At 36.5% G+C, this 21,770-nt stretch overlaps 1 protein-coding gene across 5 annotated transcripts in view; it reads right to left on the minus strand.

The window, feature by feature from the left end:
• Nucleotides 1-2,783: 2,783 nt before the first annotated feature.
• The window catches only part of GOLGA4 (golgin A4), a 67,075-nt gene continuing 48,088 nt past the window's right edge, over nucleotides 2,784-21,770 (minus strand). For 3 of the 5 annotated variants that reach the window (XM_051610692.1, XM_051610691.1, XM_051610689.1), the window contains 10 exons: nucleotides 21,518-21,639; nucleotides 20,355-20,485; nucleotides 18,214-18,327; nucleotides 15,658-15,678; nucleotides 15,412-15,480; nucleotides 14,826-14,901; nucleotides 12,169-12,272; nucleotides 7,078-7,164; nucleotides 5,517-5,578; nucleotides 3,437-3,525 (listed from right to left, as the gene is read on the minus strand). In XM_051610692.1, coding sequence (XP_051466652.1) covers nucleotides 5,549-5,578; nucleotides 7,078-7,164; nucleotides 12,169-12,272; nucleotides 14,826-14,901; nucleotides 15,412-15,480; nucleotides 15,658-15,678; nucleotides 18,214-18,327; nucleotides 20,355-20,485; nucleotides 21,518-21,639 — 754 coding nt within the window. In that variant the 3' untranslated portion in view covers nucleotides 3,437-3,525; nucleotides 5,517-5,548. Of the gene's footprint in view, nucleotides 3,526-5,516; nucleotides 5,579-7,077; nucleotides 7,165-12,168; nucleotides 12,273-13,218; nucleotides 13,422-14,825; nucleotides 14,902-15,411; nucleotides 15,481-15,657; nucleotides 15,679-18,213; nucleotides 18,328-20,354; nucleotides 20,486-21,517; nucleotides 21,640-21,770 lie in introns of those variants that run through there. The other 2 variants (XM_051610690.1, XM_051610693.1) reach the window with 2 other exon arrangements.

Genomic DNA, 21,770 nt, shown 5'->3' on the forward strand with positions numbered 1-21,770 from the left:
AAAAAAACTGGTACTTTTCTCCTAAATTAACTATGTTTAATCCTGAGGACACTAGATAAACATTTGAAGTCTTATCTGTATAAACAGATCTACACATTTTTTCCTATGCATATATGCATGGGTCTATACATTTATAAATATTACGTATATTACATGTAAAACTGGGGAAAGTTCAACGTAAAATAATCCAAATATGTTAACTTGCAGCAGCATCTTTTAACAATCCAGTCTGAACAAGCTTGAGATCCTCTAACCTTTGCTAAAAAGGCAGCCAGATCTTCGATACAGTCTTTGGCTTTTTGCTATGTGTGACAAACACAGATATTTTATAATTAGAAGTATTTGTGGCCTGGAGTATATTAGTTTATAATCACATTGGCACTACTAGTGGTATGACATTCCAACAACCAAAAAACACTATTCAAAGCAAAGCTCTCATTTTCACACTTGCACACTAATTTCCTTTATTTTAACCCTAAAGTAATGCTTTGTTTACATATTCCCTTTAAATAAATAAATAAATAAAGCAAGAAGTGGTTAAAACTTCAGTCTGACAAAACTCGTGCTTAACACACTTTCCCATTATGTTACAGAATGGTTATGTGATTGCTTATGAGTTATATATAGAAGGGGAAAAATACTATCTTTTTCAAAATGTGGATTTGGGGAGCATTTATCTGATTTTAATTTAAAAGATAGAATCTAGGATAACTCCACAGACTCCTTTGTGTTCTTTAATTAGGTCACTTACAAGACAAAAATTATTTACTCCATCCAACATTGTATGAATATTATACAGACTACTTCAGTTTGCTCCACTACACTTAAGTCATGCTTGACAAAGTACAGTCCATAATCAGCACCCTTCATGGAAAGGGGAAGGAACAAAAAGAGAAAATGTGAAAAACAGCCTATTTGTGAGAACAGAACTGTAAGTGATCATAGTGATACTCACTGTCAGAGTAATAGATCCCTGCATTTAATTTCCCAAAGCTTAAGACAACATATACCTTAAATGGAAACCTGAAATCTATGTTTTAGATTGCTGTATTGATAGTGATAACAAAATCCTACAGAACCTCAGCCAGTTACAAGAGGAACATGCATTTTTCATAGCCAAATGCACACATGTCAAGTCTGGTCCAGGCTGCTGCTGTGTCAGGCAACGTGCTGTTCTGCTACACAACTGAAGCAAAGATATCTTATAATTGAAACCATTACAAAGAAATTCTTTTTAAACCAGATTCAATACATTTGATAGAAGAAACAAGCTTATAAAAGGAGATAAGCTATTAATGATAAATAAGCATGAAAATGAAGAGATTTTGCCAGAAACAAGGCAGTAGGAAATAAAAGATGCAACTCTGGGTCTTTAACTATCAAAGGCAAGCCACATCCCTTTAGACCATAAACAACAATTTAAAGCCAAATGTATTCTTTAGGCAGATGGTGATCACACTAGACCTTGGAGCACTGAAATTGTTGCATTTCTCTTGGTTTTGTTAGGGTACAAAACCATGCAAATAAATTCAACTTTTCATTTCTTTTCCTGCAGATAACAACAAAGGTGAATCCCAGTGCATTTGCAAAAAAAAAGAAAAAACAAATAAACCCCAATTGTATCTAACATTCTACATGTCATCAGCCTGTACTTATTTTTTTGAAGCCACACAACAATATCAGGCTGCTTACTGTGCTTTGGCCAGAGGGTAAGCTAACAGAACAGGACATGGAAAACCACTGGATATGACAAGAGAAACTGCCGGACGTGACGTATGAGAAGCTGACAAAAGGGACAGTGCTGTGAGGAATGGCTGGATCTCACAGGGGACTGTGGGGGAGTTATGTGAGAAAAGGCTCAGCTTCACAGATAATCAGAGGCAAATGCCAACAATGCCAAGGTAATCACAACTCTAATACCACAGGAAGCTGAGATTATCTAGGTAACAATATGAGAAATGCAAAATTTGGGTACACAGAAATGCAACATTTTGGGTAGTGCCCTTGGGCACAGCTGCAGCAGGACAACAAATCAAATTTGTCAGTTTCAACTACACCACACTAGTCAAACCTATTTCTGCAGCCAGGAAGACTCACCGTTTTCCTTGGCTAATAGGAGAGTATCTGGAGGAACAGACTGAACATCCCTATGGCAGGATGCAGGTTCTAGGCCTGACAAAATCAGCAACTAGCCATTGCTTCCCAACAGTACTCAGAAGCATCTTCCAAGCAGGCAGTATATTTAGAAGGTTTCCTTATGTTCAGAAAGGAGCTAGTGTTAGAGGACTGCTGCTCCTGTTAACACTTGTTAAAATTATATTCATGGAGGAATTATCACCTTGAATTATCCTGACAAACTAGCATACACAGTACAGATGACAGTTATTGATATGATGAGTATCAAAGTAGCTGAAGAACAAGTTAAGTTTATCCATACTGGCATACTGATTCAGAGGATCACAAATTACATGCCAAAATGACCAGACAGCTATTACTTAAAAGAACAAAAATACATAATTTAAAACTTTTCCCAAGCAAACTTCCCTACTTGCTATATTCTCCCACCAGCTTTTCAGCTCACCATGTGTGTGTTTCACAGGCTGCAATCCCTTGAAAATCTGAAGGTTTCCACTGACTTCTTACAGCTCAACGTACTTGAACACCTGCTCTTAGGAGAGTGATTTCCATCTGGAAATGTCTCAGCTAAGGATATCTTGAACAAGAATATGAACAAAACTGGTATATTCTTTCAAAAGAAAAATCATACCAAAGAAGCTGCAAAATTATACAGTAAATAAACTTTATTTCATCTCAGCTCTTGTCAGATTAGTGCTGTCAACAGTCACAGACCAGCATTATGATACATTTATGTATTAACTATTTACAATTTACAATAACATACTTTTTCTCCAGAAAATATAAGTACAAAAGCTAGGAGTAAACAAATGAGGTACTGCAATTTGGATTTATTGTAGGCAAAAGCATATAGAAGTGACCTTTAGCAAACAACCATAAGATCAAATTGGGAGAGAGTAGTCATCAGGAGTGCCTAGCTCATCAGGAAAATCACCTCAATCGCTACCCATCCAAAAACTTATTGCACAATTCATTCAAAAATAAAAAAATAAATAGAAGAAACAAACCATTTATTTCAACTCTTGAAAAATACCCAGTAAAGCCTGTATAGAGATACAGTAGTGGGCAATTCCTTCCTAGGATAAAGTATTTTCTCTCCTTTAAAAAAATAACCTTTAACACAAAATAGAAGACAGTGTTCAATAGAAGAGAAAAAAGACTCATCACCCAATAACCCCTGATTAGCGTTTCTTGTCAAGGCAGTTTTAACTGTATTCCCAGTCCAAACGTGGTGCTGAGTTTTGGTTCCTGCTTTTCCATTTGTGACCTTGAATTACAGCTTTTATTCGTGTCCCTTCTCAAGGAACAACAGAGATACGAACATGTTTCTAAGCAGCAGTGTCATGAGACATTCTCTTCACAATTTCTTCAAGATGGTCGTAGCCATGACTAGAAGAGTGAAAAGTTAGAACACATGAACAAATGCTACATTACCGAGAGCAACTTAGAAGCATAGAATATTGAAATAATAATAGGATAGGAATAGGAGATCCAAGAATTTCAGGTAAGTCAAACTGCCAAATTGAGCAAGTGATTCCATTCCATATCTGCAAAACAGCTGAGAAACTGTGATAGAAATGAACTCCAGAAAAGTCAGGAGTCTCACTGAAAATAGATCATCTACCACATCTTAATCCAATGAAAAACAAAGTTGTCCTCTCTGCATAAGACCTATCACAAAACTGAAATAATGAAGTCAAATTTTGGGGCTAGCAAAAAGCCTCCTCTACCTGGAAAATATTTATTGTTTTCCCAATGAAGTCAACATAATATCCATTTTTAAGTTTTATACATGCAAGAGTATTAATCCTTTTGCTGGCTGTTTACTGACATAAGTCACAAAAATATTTGAGATAAAGTAAGAACTACAATGCAGTAATGAGGTCTGAATAGTTTCCATACATATTAGCTTGAGTTCTGAAAGCATAAGAGGTGACATTAAGGTCAAAATAGAGCCCTTCTGTAACATTTTACACCAGCATTACAGGCAGCATAATGAGAATTGAAGTTTCAAACGTATCTTCCGCAACAGCGTTAGAAAAAGCTTTGTCCTATCATTACCAACAATTCAATTATTTTCAACAGAGGGCTAGAAAAAACAGCTGCTGATTTTGTCAAGAAGTGATCAAGGCTAGGAGGCAAAAAGTCCAACCTCTATTGCATTTTAAGTGCAATAAAGTGCATTTACTATTGTATTCAAAAGCTTAAAAGAACATAAAGTAGAAACCATGACTGTTTGCTAAGATGAAAATATTTTTTCCTTTGAAACTGATATTATTTTGTACTGAAGGCTATATTTGTATGACTGCAAGAGAGGCAGATAGCCTGTCAACTGCATTGTGATAACTGGCAATGGAAACAGGCCAAGTTAATCTGCTTTGCCGCAGCGGTGGGGCAGGTTGACCACTGCAGTTCAACCCACTGATAATGACTATTTTACCTGCACTGAATCCAAGCCTGGCAACTGTGCAAAGCTTTTCTGTTGTAAAGGAGGACAAAGTTGGGCTAACTGTATCCTACAGAATTCATCAGAAGAGTTTATTAAGTATCATACACCACTAATGACTTGAATCATAACCTTTTCAGGAAGCACAGAAAGTTTTACCTGTGTGCTTCCATATCCTACTCCTCTTTCAACTCCTTTTGCTTGAGTGTTCCTGGTTTAGCTTGGCTGGTCTGATGCAACCTGCACCTTTAGGCCTAAGACAACTGTTGCTTTTTTGTAATGCTACAATTAGTGTTGCAGATTTGCAATGAAAGTAGCTTAATCAGACCTGAAAAAAGGCACAATAAACTGCAAGCATAAAGCTCCCCAAATTGTTCTCCCTAATCTCTCAGGTCCTGCAAAGCAAAAAGCTCTGATTCAGGAAGATATTGATGTGTAAATGCAATCATATCCTAATTCCTCTACAGAGGATATTTCATCCACCTCTTTGAAAATAATCCACCCTCATATTAATAAGATGTGGTAATTAATTGCAAGCAGTATATGTCTCACACAAATCACACTCATTTGCCTATTCAAAAAAGGGGCTTAGAAAGTGCATAAAGACAAAACAAAGCCAAGTGGAATAAAATGTAATATATATTAATTGATTTAAAATCTGATCTGTTTTTTTCTACAAATGAGATTTCTGTAGATCGAAGTTTCAGGTTATGCTTATTGGTTTTCAATCAATATTTACCACTTTCAAACTTGGCTTTGTAAAGCAAAACATGACTAAGAGTAGAAAAAAGTTTACCATACACATATAAAACAAAAAAATTGATTATTTTTTTTTAACAAAAGCAGGAAACAACAACAAATAAAGCAGAATGCTACATTTCTCACTACAGGTTTCATCTTTAAATAAAGCAAGTATGTATTAGGCTTCACTCACCCACATGCTAACTAAGCACACTGATGGGATATTCAGAAGATACCACTGCGAGGTGAGGCAAACTACAAAGCCAGGAAAAAAAAGAGCTTATTGGACTACTTTGTTAGTAGTGTAGATAGGAACTCTGTGGACGCATGGGATTGCTGCAGTTAGATCATGGTAACTGTGTTGTAAAAGCTAGATTAGTGAAGGAGATACACTGAGCTAGCACATGTTTACTGACCTAGAAATTTGTTAAAAAGTTTTCAGAAACTAGTTAAATATATGCATGCTACACGGGTAAATAATTACTCACAGATACTTAGTACTACACACACTTAATTCTTTTCCCACAGCACAGTTCATTAATGGTTGACACATCAATTACAGATGGTTTTGTCTTCAAGTAACATACATAAACAACCAAGCTTTATGTTAAAAAATACACTGTTAAAAACACACATTCATGTTGCAGTTCTGAACTTCATAGCTCATGAGATCTAAACACTGGATATTTTCAAATACCAGCATTCCTCCTATATTAAATGTGGAGAAACATGACTGCCGTGTTAGTAAATGTCAATAAATAAAATACAAAAACCCAAGCATATTTCCTGACAGAATAGTTTATGAAGAACTCTTAAACAGAATTACAAAAGACTCATCCCAAAAAGTAATTTGTGCTTTAGTAAACAAGTTTGGTAACTTTGCAAGTGAAGAAAAAACGTATTACATCCTAATATGCCTTAATATTTAAGTTTACATTAGATGTCTAATTTCATCTCTGTGTACTTGGAAAGGAGAAAACTCAGATTAGATTTGAGCCAAGAAAGGACTGCAACATGAAACCCACAAAGTCTTTGATCAGGACATGAAGCTCTTTGAATGACAACATCCGTAACAATCAGAAAGCACTTGCAGCCTGCAAAAACCTCACTGTGTGTTCTAGCCAAGATTTAATACCAAGGCCCTTTAATAACAATGACCAAAACTTGCTGGATGAATTCAAATGACAAGTTTTATTTAGCATCAGAAGTTGTGAATATCTGTTTTAGGAAGACCAGGTTCCAAGTATCAAAAAATTGAAGGGATTGCAAAAGGTCCATCCCTCTAACCTTTCTTTTGGCCAACAAAGAACTCAAAATATTTCCTAAATACTAATCTAGCTTGCCAAAATAAAACAAAACAAAATCTTTTTTGCCAGCTTTCTACTTGAAGGTCAGAGATAGAGAGCATTAAGATAAAATCATGTTTGAGATGCATGATACTTATTGGAGCTGCAGTATTACCAGCATTTATATAATTGTAAAAGTATTTTAAATATTTAAGATTGCAACACACTCTCTAACCTACCGAGTGTACAGAAAAATGTTGAAGTCTTTAACACTGTTCTCAGATTTGATACTTCAAGCAGATGAAATGGTATTTTCTTTTGTTTCAATAGATTAACAGAACTTTAATGCAACTACTGTCAACTGAAATGTAAAAATGCACATGTATTTCTTTTACGCAGTTTCTGCAAGTACTAAATACACATGCAAGGCCAGTGAGAGAAAGAGAATGGCGTACTTCTGTAACTTACCAATGGCCGAGCATCTTCTCGTTCTAGTATCTTTTGAGTCTGATCTGCTGGGAACTTCAGCACTGTTGTTATAACCTTGGCCATTGTCTAAAAGAAATGGGTCATCTATAAGTAATTTCACATGCACTAAAAGGCTTTGTCATGTTAAAAAATGCATTTCACTTCAGAATACTGTATGCTGTTTTTAGTAATATCAATGGAAAACATAATGAAACAAGATATAACTACTTGTTTCACATCATATATGCATGACATGTACGTGAACAGTATGAAAACCATGAAGAATCTTCAATTCTCATTGTCACATACTGCAGCTACTGTGATATGATCTAAGCTCTATGGTATCCATCCACAAATACTTCAAATCCATTATTAAGACAGCTTGCTGTTAAAAATATTACTCCTACCACATTTGATCTCAAAGCAGTCTTTCTAAAAAGCCCATTTCAGGTGCACGGCATCTGAAGCAGTCCTTATGGATTCAACTATATTCACATCATCCAAATATTTTGTAAAGAAATGAAACATTGAGAAAGCAGATCCAAATGTCACATGTAGGGTCCCAGTTGCGTAAATATTTTTAGTGAGAATAGAGTGACCCCATATTTAAATACCAAATCATTTAGACATCTTCATACAGAAAGATATAAGAATGTCAAAGCTTTGTGCAAAATAGGCAATGATTATTTCCATTTTATAAACAGATCAGTGGGAAGAAAAAAAAACTCCAAAAGGCCCATAGCAAAGTTCAATTGACTTAAAAGAAAGGTCAAAGTAAGAGCTGCAGTGCAGCTCAAACAGAAGGTGATTGCTACAAAAGCAGTAACTGCTGCTCTTAAAGAATGTGGATGAGATAAGATTGCTGCTATGAATGTCTACTGTTTATTACCAGTCTCACGTGTGGAATGAAGAGGGAGGCTGTAGCAACAAAGCAGTAACAGGACAAAAATGACTGCAGTTCACAGTGAGAGGTGAACCCCTAATTTGCAACAACTGTTTCTGTACCTAACTAGGGGTAAAAATGAAAAAAAGCAAAATAAACCAAGCCCTGTTGAACTCTTATAGCTCAGCAAGTTTAATTTTAACATATAAATAGTTCCCATAATTAAGAAGCAAGTGCCTCTACCACAGTTGCCAGACGCACAAACGAATATCCTCAGTGTCATAAACCAACCAAACACTTTTCTAATTTATTTTGCAAAAATGCTCCTCACATTTATTTAGGACTAAAAGATTAAAAAACATGGAGCTTACTATCTATTCAAACTCTTTGTAACAGTGCTATCAAGAGAGCTCTCTCCTAACAATTTTCTGCAGGCCACAATGGCATGCAAACATTAAAGAGAACTCTACAAACACTGCCAATACATGAAAGCATAAATATCTGTGTGCCAATTTAAATAGGGGCTATCTGATACCCTCTTTCCTGAAAACATCCATTTTGTGATTTATTTCCAATATTTTGAGGCCACTAGTGAGATTTTCAAGCAGAAGTATTCGAGGCTACTGACAGCTGCATAGTTAGGAAACAAAGTTACAAGGACTGCAGAACTTAGGCCAGTATGTTTAATACAGGCTTACCTTATCATTCTAACAGTCTATTCCACTACTAAACCTAACAGTTTAAGTGTGTGAGCACAAATACATATGTTCCTGTGTGTGCATCTCCTCACCTATCTGCAGAAAGATCCTGAGCTTTCCTGCACATAATAGTTCTACTGTAAGAGATTATAATTTGCTCAGATATTTCATCTCTAAAAATAGTATTTTTATATTTATACTGATCAGTGCCTTTTGTAATTCAAGAGCTGCTGGTCAAACACACAATCGTCAAAATCAAAGTCTTAGAAAAAAAACACCCCTTCTTTCTCTGCAGTGGTCAAGGAGCATGCCAAGGTGCCAGAAAAATATCTCTATAAACTTACTATCTCTGATACATAAGTATTCCATTACATTCCTCTATGTACCTAGTCAGTATCAACACAAACATTTAGTACAGACAAAAAACCCTTGGACTGATTTTCTGGCCTAAGAACGGACACCAAGCAGCATAATAAAGCTGCAGGTAGAGCATCAAGGATTTCTGCAAAACTTAAGATGTACGGTACAACGACAGCACAACTGTTCAAGTGTCTGTAGAAAAGCTTATTTTATTTGACCTAGTGGTTTATGTAATTTATTTCCAAGTTCAGATATTCTGAACAAGATGCATGCTTAGAAAAAGCTGGCAATCTCATTTCATATACCCTGCCAAAAACAGGGCAAAAAAAAAAAGTTGGACTGCAGGGAAAGGAAGTAAAAACCCCAGGAAAGATATAATTTCTGACTCTTAGATAAGTAGCCACTATCAACCCTCAACATTTCTCTTGTGTCTCCAGCACTGTAACACAACAGATGCATTGATTAATGTCTCTACTTAATTACGATTTCAGGATCATTCACCAGGCTGCATAAATGGCAATCCATCCTAGATATTTTGCACAGATTGTCTTAAACTCCTTTTGGTGAAGAGGGAATAATGTCTATAGAGATCACTAATTCCACTGCTGAACCACCCTTGAGATGTGGCATACATGTATGCACTATAAAAGGAGATCCTGCACAGAGAAAGGCCACCAGAATGACCTTACAAGAGAAAATCAGAAAAAAAAAAAAGCCTCATCTGGCCCATGAAAACAAAAGCTGAGGCAAAAGTATGTCTGCACCAACAAGGTAAATCTCAATACTGATCTTTTAACTTAAGGACTATTTCGGGGGGGGGGGGGGGGGGGGGGGGGGCAGCAGTGCATGGTAATACTTCAATAACATGCTTAGACTGTGCATTAAAATACATTATCAACTACATTGTCATTGCTCATGGTTTTCCAGTCAGTGTAGCAGAATGAAACCAGTTTTCAATACACAGTTCAGTAAATTTCAAATTACAAATACAATCCCTGTGAGAACAGACACTTAGCTCAGCTTCTTTCAGTGACACATCTAATAATTGAAAGAAAACCAGCAGATGAAATCTACTTTGAAGTACTTTTTGGAGCAAAAGTGGAGTCCAATGTATCATCGTATTTAAATTAGTAAAAATGCCAGCCTTCATTTCATTTTAGTTTTCCATTAGTAAATGCCAGTGCATCTACAATCTTTATCACCTAATAAAAAGAACAGACAATACCAGAAATTATTCCCTTCTTTCAATACATCAGAACATTTACCCTCCATTAAAAATTGCTAAGAGGTAATCAAATTAGCAGGGACACATAACGGAAGAGTCACATTCAGTTTTAATAATGGTGTCATACTTCCTTATCTATCTACATCTAACTAACCCAAGCTAAAAATTGTAGTACTGTGAAAATGGTTTCTGCTGGTTGTTTAAATACACTTCCTCTTGCAATCATATAAACTTTCAACAAGGCCTTCTCAGGTTATTGTACGAACCAGATGTCTGTCTTTTCTGATTGACTTTTTCTCCTCCCAATATTAATTTTTATGAACCAGTGTGCAGGCAAATGTTGCAATGGCTTCTTCTGGTTAAATACAATGTAATCTCCAGGGCAAATAAATACATATATATGTCTACAAATGCATACATGCATACATTTATTATTTATAGTTACTCATATAGCTTTTAACAAAAGCAAATGAAAGAACGACAGAAGAGAAACCTAAAGTAAACTTAATCTAGCACTGACAGTTATTTGTTGCTGTTACTGAAGAAATCACCAGCAAACTATAGAACATGGCTGTTAAAAAGAAAAAAAAACCCTCACAACTTTATAACCCAAAGTTCCAAGTCATGTCTAATAATGTTTTTAAGATCAGTAAGAAACAGCCTTAAAGAGATTTCAAATTAGGTTTTCTTGAATGCAAGAAATGTGCATCAGCTATCTGTAATAATCGTCTATGGCTGTCTCAAGACTTGTTTGAATCTAGAACATTGCTGACAATTTTTTAGCATTTTAGCTTGTCTAACTCTCTCACAATTCACAATCATAAAATCCAGTCAATTTCTTTAATGATTTCAGTTGTTTGTTATTAAAATAGGAGAACCATCCAAGGAGCCACGGACATGTGAACAGAAGGTAACTAGCGATTCTGGGTTTTCTGGATCAGGGATTTGTATTTTTAATAAAAAAGGAATTAATATCAAAGGGGAAAATGGGATAAAGAGGGAGAGGAAGAGAAATCCCTTAAGGACAAGATGTCCTGCATAGACCAAGTTTTATTCTGTACAGAGCACAATGAGAACAAAGCTAATTAACATAAAAAACCTACATAAAACCTCTTTCCTTAATTATTAAATCTTGTCGAAGTTGAAAGCAGGGCAACAAAGAATGGAAGAACTCCAGGGAGCCCAAAAAAATAACAAACAGAAAAAAAAATTCATCCACATAGCATTCATCATCCAAGAAAAACATTTGTGTTATGACATACCTCTTTTGAACCTGGTCCATCTCTAAGCATCAGTATTGTTACAAGCTAGTAAAATTCCAATTTACAAATCATTTCACAAGCTTGCAACATACAAGAAGCCTACTACACAGTTTTTCATTACTTTTAGGAGCAAATTACTACTATCTAGAGAAGTTATACGGATTTGGGAACCCTATAAGAACACTTCTGAGCAACAATTCAAGAGATATTTCACCATCTTCAGAGCTACTAACACATGATGTTTTAACACAACTGTTACTTATCATGTTTGTTACTTATCATGTTTATGTCAAGATGACATCAAAAGAGCACTTTTGCTAATATTATGCATACCAGCTTTCATAGTACATTAAGCTTGACTCATAATGGGAAAGTGCTAGTAAAACCACACCTACCTGTAAAGGTTTATTGTCTTCATGGGTACAACTGTAAAAAGTGTGACAAGCCCCTTTCCCCTGCCAGTCTTTCTGGCATGTTGACAAGGTTTTTAAGGTATGGATCATGCCTCTTTGGGGAAAAAACAGTGAAAGCCTATCGAATCCCGTGTAAGTATTAGACAACAGGTAATGAATCACAAACACATGGTACTTCAAATCTATACAGCAAGGATGTTAAACTGTGTTATAACCTGAATCACATGCCACCATATACAATTTCCCATACCTTTGTCTCACGACCCATCATATATTCAAAGAGAACTTTCCTCAAGTATTCAAACTCTGTAGGCTCCCCAAAGAGGGAAACATCAGTATGGTGAAGGTTTCCGTCTGTGTAAACAAAAATAAGAGATACTTAAACTGAGTCACACGTATGAATCTAAATGTAACCAATGGCATGAAATTAAGCAAAAATACTGGATTCTGCACCTGGGACAGAGTAACAGCAGATGCAGAAAGGGCTCTGGGAGCACTGGCTGACAGGAGGCTCAGCAGGAGTCACCTGTGTTCCCTGGTAGCCAGGAGGGCATCCTTGGGTGTACCCAACACAGCATGACCAGCCAGTCCAAAAAGAGGTGATTATCCCACTGTGTTTAGTGCTGGTGCAGCCTCACCTTGAGAATTGTGTGCAGTTCTGGGCACCATAACTCAAATCTTTTGGAGTTGAGCAATACCTGTTCATTTCCCTACAGATTCTCTTTTTCTCTTTGTACTCATTTTTAGAAATGCCTGAGCTGTTTCCCACGGGAAAACATACTAAAACACAAGAGTCTGAGAACAGCAATTCTCCCTCAGAGAGAAGGTCCCTCTGGCCCAATACTTGGCCTGTAAAGTGACCAACCATAAATGTCTACAGGAGAGCATATGAGCAGTGCAGGTCTACTTCTGCCAGAGTACTGGTGTGCTCATAGGCTTCCATGGCTGGGACCAGCCCCCTCTGGAAGTCTCACCTCCACTGTCTCCTGCCACAAGCCCAGAGCTCAGCTTGGGGGCTCCAGTCCCTGCCTGAATATCATCAGAGATGTGCCCATCTCTGCTCCTGTCTCCTAGATGGACCTGGGACCTGCACCACAGAGAGCTGCTCTTGTGACTGGAGATCTTGGACCTAGGTCAGAGCTTGTCAAGCAGAACTTGAGGCATAACACAGCAGAACTGTTCTGTTTTATTCCATTCCCTACCCTCCTGATGACTTGAGTAACAATGAGTGTTTTTTGCCTGAACTGTCAGGGGTTTTCAGCTTCAAATCCTATTTCAAGGACACACAACACAAAGGTTCCAAGTGGAATCAGGATTTTCTCTTTATTTCTCTGACTGTTCCAGAGCCAATGCTCACAAGCATTAACACGATGCTCATGTGCAGCCAGATCAGGCTGATAGGTTCTTCAGCTTAGCTTGAAAGAACATCCCTTGCTGTTTGGCAAAGGCAAGTCCCAGAGCTGCAGAAAATAGCAGGAATACAGGCCAAGCAGCTCCTGTTTGCTGAAGGGTGAGAATGTGAAGAATGAGGATCAGGACCAACCACACAAAAAAGGAGGATCAAGAAAAAAAATAGTAACAAGAAGAATAGGAATAATTAGAGGTGAGTGGCACTGTGGGGTATTTTCCAAAGTATGACACATGGAGATGACAAGCACACTTTTTGTCTTCCCAGACTTGCTCCACTGCTGAGCTCCTTGTCCAGCGATGCCTGGGCAGTGCTCTTGTGCCTGCCCTGTGCTGGTGTTGCACGCAGGGAGAGCTGGAATGGGGCAGCTCTGGATGGTGCAGCCAGGCTGGAGCCCTTCCAAGCACATGCAAGAAGCCCTGGGGAAACAGAGCCCAGGGAAGAGCAGAGCTCTCTGCTGCTCCAAACTTGCAATGGGCAAGAGAGCCCAAGAGAGCCAGGGCACAAGTGGGGCCTGGACGGGCAAGAGCAGCAGGAGAACTGAGCTAAAAGGGCCCAGAGAAGCCCTGACATGGGGCTGTGCTCAATGATACAGAGGACAAGAAGTAACCCTTGGGGACTAGAAAGCTTCCTCCCAGATCAGGAGACCTCTGATGACATTTCTTTCCAGCCCTGCAATTGCAAAAGGCATTAAACACCCATAACCATGTCCCACACTAGGCACTGGCTCTGTCACACTGCGGGAGGTAGGCATGTATCTTCTGTGGATTTTTTCAAGATAACTGGGCAATTTGCACTGGTGAAAAACCAAGTGTGAAGTGCAGTTTTTGAAAGTCTTTTGTGTTCATCCAGTTTGGCTGAGTTTCCACAGGATGGCAGAAACACCCTGCATCTCTGACACTAATGAGGCTCACGCAGAATTCATGCAGGCCATAACATAGCATAACCATTCTGTTCCATTTCCTGCACTCACTGTATAAAGATGAGACTTATTTCCCTGATACTCCAGGGGGTTTTCAGCTCCAAATACACATTCAAGGATACATTTCACAAAGGTTAGCAGTGGAAACAGGATATTATTTTACTTATTACTATGTCAGAGTAAGATATCTTACAAAGGAACTCTAATCACAAGAGTAAAAGCCCAGACGTATAACACAAGAAAGATATGTAAACTCTAGTATTTGTATTAATAATATTTAAGAGTCATAAGATACATATTTATTTAGCCAAGACAATCCTCATCCTGGGGTTACATTAAGCTTAAGAACTCGGATACAGAGCTGTATGACAAAACCAATAACCAAACGAAATTATGTGTGATTTGCTCAGCTGAAATCACTCATAAGCTCTATTTCAACAGTCAAAACATGGATAAGATATCATGAGAATAGTATATGAATATTTGAAAAAGACTGACAATTTAATTAATTATCTAAACCAAGGCACATATTTCAAACAAATTAAAAACTAATTTGTGATGAAAACTGTATCTTTACCTCTGTACGGTGTTCCAACTGATGTGACATACACATTCTTCTCATAATTTCTCAACCGGTCTTCCAATACATGAATCTAAACAGAGAACAGTCAAAATAATAAATGGTGTTCCCAAGCAGCTAAAATAAGCATAATGGAAAGAGTTTTGAGATTAATATAATCTCCTCCTATGAAAGCAAAATACACTTGCTTTTTAAGGAAGGAAAACATTAAAAACTGTTCTTAAAAACTATTCCTAAACTATTTAAGAAAATGGGTATACATGTGTTGTACTTAACATCAAATAAAGTTTAGTTTTGAAAAAGAACCATAATCCTGTGAAATGCATTGTTTCATTTTTCACTGTGCAAATGTTTTGCTGAACTGTATCTCAAGCATGTGATTTTTCATTCTCAGGGGACAAAAGAGTACATTGGAAAGTGCACAGATCTTCTGAGAGCACGTACGAGTCAAAACTGTTTTACAGTTTGCTTCCACAGTACACATGTGGAGATGTGCTGCATCATCACTTGAAATGAATAAAACTTTTAATAGTGCCAAGTATGATACATGAATACCTTTCACTTGTTCAAACATCACTCTTACCTGCTCTTTGAACTCCTGCTCTTTCAGTTTTGAATCATTGACTAGTGTTGTCTTCTGTGCAAGCTGTGCCTGAAAGAAGAGCCACATGTGGAAATCATCAAAACACTGCTGAGGATACACTGTAGGTATCTTTTCAGTAAACTTCTTTTTAACGCACACAAGCTTAATAAGCAGTTGCTTCTGCTTTCAAACTGCTGTGAAATAGAACTATCTAGAGAGCAAAAATCAATAAAATGTAAGATTTACCTGAAGTTCCATTATTGTGACCTAGAACAAGAAAAAAAAACAAACAAAAAATGCTGAGTATTGCATTGAACACAGGTTAAAAGAGAAATATCAATCACCTGGTTCCGATACTGCGCCTTAATAGAGGGTGATAAAACTGTAATGACCAAATTCAACATATACATATAAAACCAAGTAATCCCATAAATAGAGTTTAACTTATTTGTATTGACAGTACATAAAGCTCATATTTAAATTCACTCATTTGTTTCTGTAAAACACCACAAATATAACTTCAAGAACCTACTATTTCCAAATCTTTATAAAATACATACTGGAGACAAATTAAAATTGAATGTGTATGAAATATATGCCAGAAACTACTAACTACTATTAATACTATTTGTAATATTGTATATTTTTCCTTAATTCTCCCAAATGCATCTGGAAATCTGAGCATCTATACAAATACAACTTCAGCTTAAGAGCTTAACGAGCTCAACACTTTGTAAATACAGCAATGTCTATTAAGTACAGAAACAATTCTAAGCTGAAATTTCTATTTTTTCAGTGTTCTAACGATAAGGAAAGTAATGCTTTAGTAGTCATGGATATAACTCCAGGTTGTAAAATCATTTTAATATAAAATAATCCGTGTGATTTATTTTATTTTTTTTTAAGGCAACCTAAACTTTAACACAGAAGTGATACATACTACTTGTGGGTTTTCATACACTCTGCAAACAGATTATAGAGGAAAATAATTCCTCTATAGATCTCAAACCTGTAAGAGCAGTTCTTCACTCTGAATAGATCAGTCATCAGACCAGACATATATTTGTTCATGAAAAGAGACAGTTTATGGGACTTTTACATCCCAGCACTAATGCTTAAGGATGTTATTATTTCTCAACTGTTTATCAGTGTCAGACAAATATTGTAGAAAAGTATAGTTATGCTTCACATCAAAGTGGATGTGTGATGTTTGGCTGAGGCTGACAACGAGCAGCACAGGTTTTATAAAACAAACTTCTGTGACTTGGGAAACACTAACTTTAGACAACAAATGGATCAGTTGCCCACAAAAAGTTGCTTCCAGTTAGTGGAAGACTTCTGATTTGTTTTGTTATTAGCGCTGAAGGGGAAAAAAACAACCAAACAACAACAACAAACCCCAAACGACAAAAAAACTCCACACAAAAAAAGGAGAAAATAGAAGAGAATTAAGGTGAGACAAAAGGTACCATGGCAAATGTAAGATGACAGAATGCATTTCAATGGACACATAAAATCCAGATGTGGATTTGTACACTTCCACTCAGTTACTGCAGACAAGGTTCACAGGCTCCATCCAGTTTTCTCACCTAGTTCTGTATTGTTGCACGTATATGCTATTGTATCAGTTAACAGCAAAATTAGTTTCCTACAGACATATCAAGGACAGGCAATGGACAAATTAAGACAGGGAATAATTAAGAAGAAAAACAACTACTCTTTAACTTCTTCATTTTTAACTCCTGACCTCAGAACAAAGTGTCAGAATCCAATCCTGAAATACTGATAAAACAAGAATTGGAAGCCCACTTACAGTACTCTAAACATCCAAGTTTTGACTGGACCAGAAGATGTACCGCGAGCTATGCACACATTCAATAGCATCATCTGACTATTAAAACACGTTGTTTTAAGATGAAGTCATTAGTGTGACGACTATGACATATGAAATTCACATTCAGTTAAATAAGAGCTATGCAAAAGAAAAGCCTGTGAATAATTTGCTAAACTTGAAGTTAGTTGGAACTCTCAAAATTACTCAAGAAAGGGACAAGGGCTGAACAAGAATATAGGGCAGTCTGATACAAATACTTCTGCTTTTCCTGTTATGAAAACAAGCAAGTTCAAGGCAGAAGGGACAGACAAACATTAAGACTGAGGTATATTTGTACTGTAAGTTTGTAGTGTCAAATACATTTAGTATCTCTATTACTGCCTGTTGTCAAAAGGAAACATTTAAAAATAAGTTTATTATGAATTGTCACCAGTGACTAAAAACCTCACACACTTTTCCTCCTCTCAGTATAACAACTAGCCATATTTTCAAAGAATTCCTCAAACTAAAATGTGGTCTCAGAAAGACAAAAGCATCCATTCAGTCTTCTTTCAATTAAGACCTCTCTGTCCATAATTGATATATCCAAGGCACTATTACAGAACTCTTCACAATATGAATTAAAAAAAAGAAATTCACACTAAAAATTACCCAATGTGATTTCCTTTCTTCTAAAGGGTTTCCAGTAAAATCAACATAAAAATCACATGTAAAGGGCAAAAATTTTCACCTTAATAATCCCAACTACTGGGCTTTTTAACATACCACTAAGAGAGGTAGTATGAAGTACTGCAGATTCTAAAGAGATTCACTTTTGAGGGAGTTAACATGTAAAGAACAGACAGTGTATGGCAAAGTGAAGGCCAGAAATAGAAATAAAATCAAATTCAGAGCAAACCACAGACTTTTTATGAAGACTAAGCATTTCACACCTAAAGGTATAGAAATAAATGTTACTGCTAGCTCACTTTTTCACTGTTCCAAGATTCCTCTTCCGCCATCCTTTGTTTGTATTCCTTTTGCAAATCTTCTAGTTGTGCCTGCAACTCGCGAACTTTTGCTGTCATCTCTTCTTCACGGGCCTTCAAAAGACAAGGGAAAAATTACTTACCTAACTAATCACCTAGTCACTCAAAACCTTAACTAGAGGGGACAGAGAGCAATGAACTATACACAAAAAGAATACCCTTGATATTCAGTATAAAGGATAGTTACACAACAGGACTATGGAAAAGAGCAAGAAACAAAGGTAGGAGCTTAAGATTTTGCAGGCCTTCAACAATTAAGATGAGTTAGAATTACAGTTATTTTTTGAAAATAACAAAAAAGAGCTATTCTATCAGGCACTAAAACAGAGTTCTAAGTATAATCCAGTAAGTGTATTACTAGAGAGACTGTGCTTGCTTATATGACCTTTGTGAACAGGACACATGGTGATATAGGTACTTCCTATACTCTGGAAGTGACAAGGACTTAAATCTTTATATTTAGTTGAAGAAAAAAGACAGGCTGCAGATTACAGGCTATGCTGACTTACAAGTTCTTTAAAATTAGGGAGATTTTAGTGAAATCTTACGTTATACAAGTTTTATAAAAGATAAGAAAATATCAGATAAAGCAAAACAAGTACCAGGGGAACACTGGAAAAGAAGAAAATTCATTCTTGCAATTGACATTAATTTTGCTTCATCTTCACACCATTTATTGAGAGACACAAACCCCTCTGCATAAATGTCTTGATGTGCAATTTCTCAAACCTGTTATGAGCCAAGTCAGGAATAAAAGGGGTAATAATTCAGGCTACATTAAGAAAACCTATACGTCTGCAAATGTGTATGTTCCTATTTCTGTCAGATATGATTACGACATACACTCAAGTACACAAAAATATTTTAAGTTTTGAGATGCTTGCTTTTTTCAGGAAAAAAAGGTAGCAAATTCTCTAAGCTTTTTTTTCTTTCCCTAAAACAACAGAAACAAAACACTCAAACACACAGCATTACTTAGAAACATTTGCATGACTTCAAATCATATTTGGGCCTGTGAAGTAAGGACTCAAATGTAACTCATTGTAGATTCCGGTAAGAGAAATAAAAATCCTCCAGAAATGCAGAATTTAGACCCATGGTACTAAAAAATAATCCAAACTGGTTTATATTGTGCAATTTTTCTAAATTGGGAAACAAAAGGGAACTCTTAATCTAAAACCCTGCCATCTCCATTCAACTTGCTAGAAGTTCAAAAATCAGAGTGGAACACCCCAAACTGCCTTCAAGAGTGAAATTTCTAGTATTTAACTCTCAGTCAGACTCAGAACATAATAACACTTTCGGCTGGTAACTGAAAAGAACAAACAGAAATTAATTTATGTTTATTACTACTGGCTCTATTCAAGGCACACTTTTTATTAAATTATTCCTGGAAAAAGGGCAAAGATAAGCAAAGTTAAAGCCTGCATCCCAAAATCATGTAGAGTCTAGCACTGAAAACCATTCAATCTTTTGTTGCCATACATCTGGGGTTGGGACAATTTACTTGCAAGAACAGGAGGAATCCTCAGACTGAAGCTGGCTGCTAACTTTTGGCTGAAATGTTACTGAAGCCAAACTATATATCTGCAAATATCATGCAGATAAACTGCTCTCTTACAAATAAAAGTAAAAATGTTACTAGCATAAAAACTGTGCAGAGACTGCATACTGCATAGAACATACCTTACTTTAAGGGCTGTGGTGACAACCTGGACAGAGCATCAGAGAAAGGAGCTAGAGAGAATGAGGCTGACCCATAAACACTGTATTCAAACTGAGAGAAGCAACACACCACCACAACAACTCCAGTATTAAACTTAACATGCTCACACTTTGCCCATTTTGATCTGGAACACAAACTGCTGAAGGACACACGGACCTAACCATATAATTTTTGTTGAACGATCAGAGCTAGAGCTTATCTTTTTGTGTTCCTTCTTGTTCACCACACACATCAAGTGCAATTCAAGAACTTAGATTTTTACTAGAAAGATTTATAGCTTTTCTGTCTAGATGTGCAATGAAAAAAGAGAGTTATTTTGAAATGTATGTACTCATATCACTTATCAGAAAGATACCTCGAGGATTTCTTCATATTTTTCCACAGTTCTTTTTAGATCATCATCTTTTTCAGCAATTTTTTTATGCAACTCTGTTGTCTCTATGTGATGATTTTCTATCAATTCAGTTTCTACCTCCTGGGCTTTACCTATAAAAAAAAATAAAAGCCAGGTGATAAAAAAAAAAAGCCAGGCAATATTAAAATTTTAAAAAGTATATTTATTTTGTTAAATTATGTCACAAAAACATTTTAAAAAAATCTTAGAGACATCCGTGGAAAGAGAACTTGTCAAGAAAATTAATTTTTCACAGTCAGTGAAAATTATGTCCCTTGACCCTAAGACGTAAGAAGCTTGTTGTCTGCAGTTCATATGATAAGCTTTTTCTACCTGATTCTGGAACTCCTCTCTAAAACTTAAGATTACAACCAATATTTATCAGGTAATTTCATTACCTATTTCAGAGAGAGAAGCAAATGAAAGAACTGTAAATCTTCAGCAATTCCTCACTTGTAGGGTGTACTTCCAGCAACTGTGAAGTCCAAAGATACTTTCTGCTCACTTCCCCAACCTCCAACTTGCACTACATCGGCAAAAAGTGAAGCAGAAATACACTGTACTCTAGTTGTAACCACATGATACAGCAGTCAGACATCAGACCCAGCTGGTATCAGTGGTTACAGTGAATGAAGTCTGCAAAAAAATGCAATCCTGCTTCCCAGATGGATCTCGGTTTCTCTAAAAGGCACCCTTTGGTGCCATATATTCAACAATGGAGTGCTAAAGGTTTGTACTGCTTAAGTCAAACTAGCATTACAATAAAAACTGACCTATGTGCTTTCACCTCTAAAACTCGACACCCCATTTGTATAGATGATTAAAAAAAATAGGTACCTACGGCTATTATGGCTAACTGTTGCCATGACAGATGTAAATGTTACATCAAAGCTCCATCCTTCACAGTAATGAAGAACAGCTACAGCTTCTGCCTAATTGTGCCACAATTAACGTTTGTATGTTACTTCCTGAACAAGACAAGTTCTTTCCCAGAGTTCTCTAGGCAGTTGTAAAACAAATGTTGTCTTTATCAGAGTCCCAGATAAAACCCCTTCCCCAAAACATCTGAAGGTTTTGTTTTCTGACTATTGTACTGATTACAGCTATGTGAGTATTTCACTTACTGATGGCCTCTTTCACTGCTGTTTCCAGTTCTCTTTCTTTTTGAGCCAGCTGAGTATTGAACTCTCTCATTAACTGCTTTAAGGTGGAGTTGTGCTTTAACTCAATGTCTTCTTGTTCACATCTGTACAAAAATGCCAAAAAAATACAGTGAGGAAATAAAATCTTTAAAGAGAGTGTAAGAACAGTTTACCAAGGTAGGAGAATTGGAAATTTTTTCAAAACTGTTTTAGAATGGGATGGTATTTAATTGTA

The sequence above is a fragment of the Apus apus genome, chromosome 2 (assembly GCF_020740795.1).
Source record: "Apus apus isolate bApuApu2 chromosome 2, bApuApu2.pri.cur, whole genome shotgun sequence".
Lineage (NCBI taxonomy): Eukaryota > Metazoa > Chordata > Aves > Apodiformes > Apodidae > Apus > Apus apus.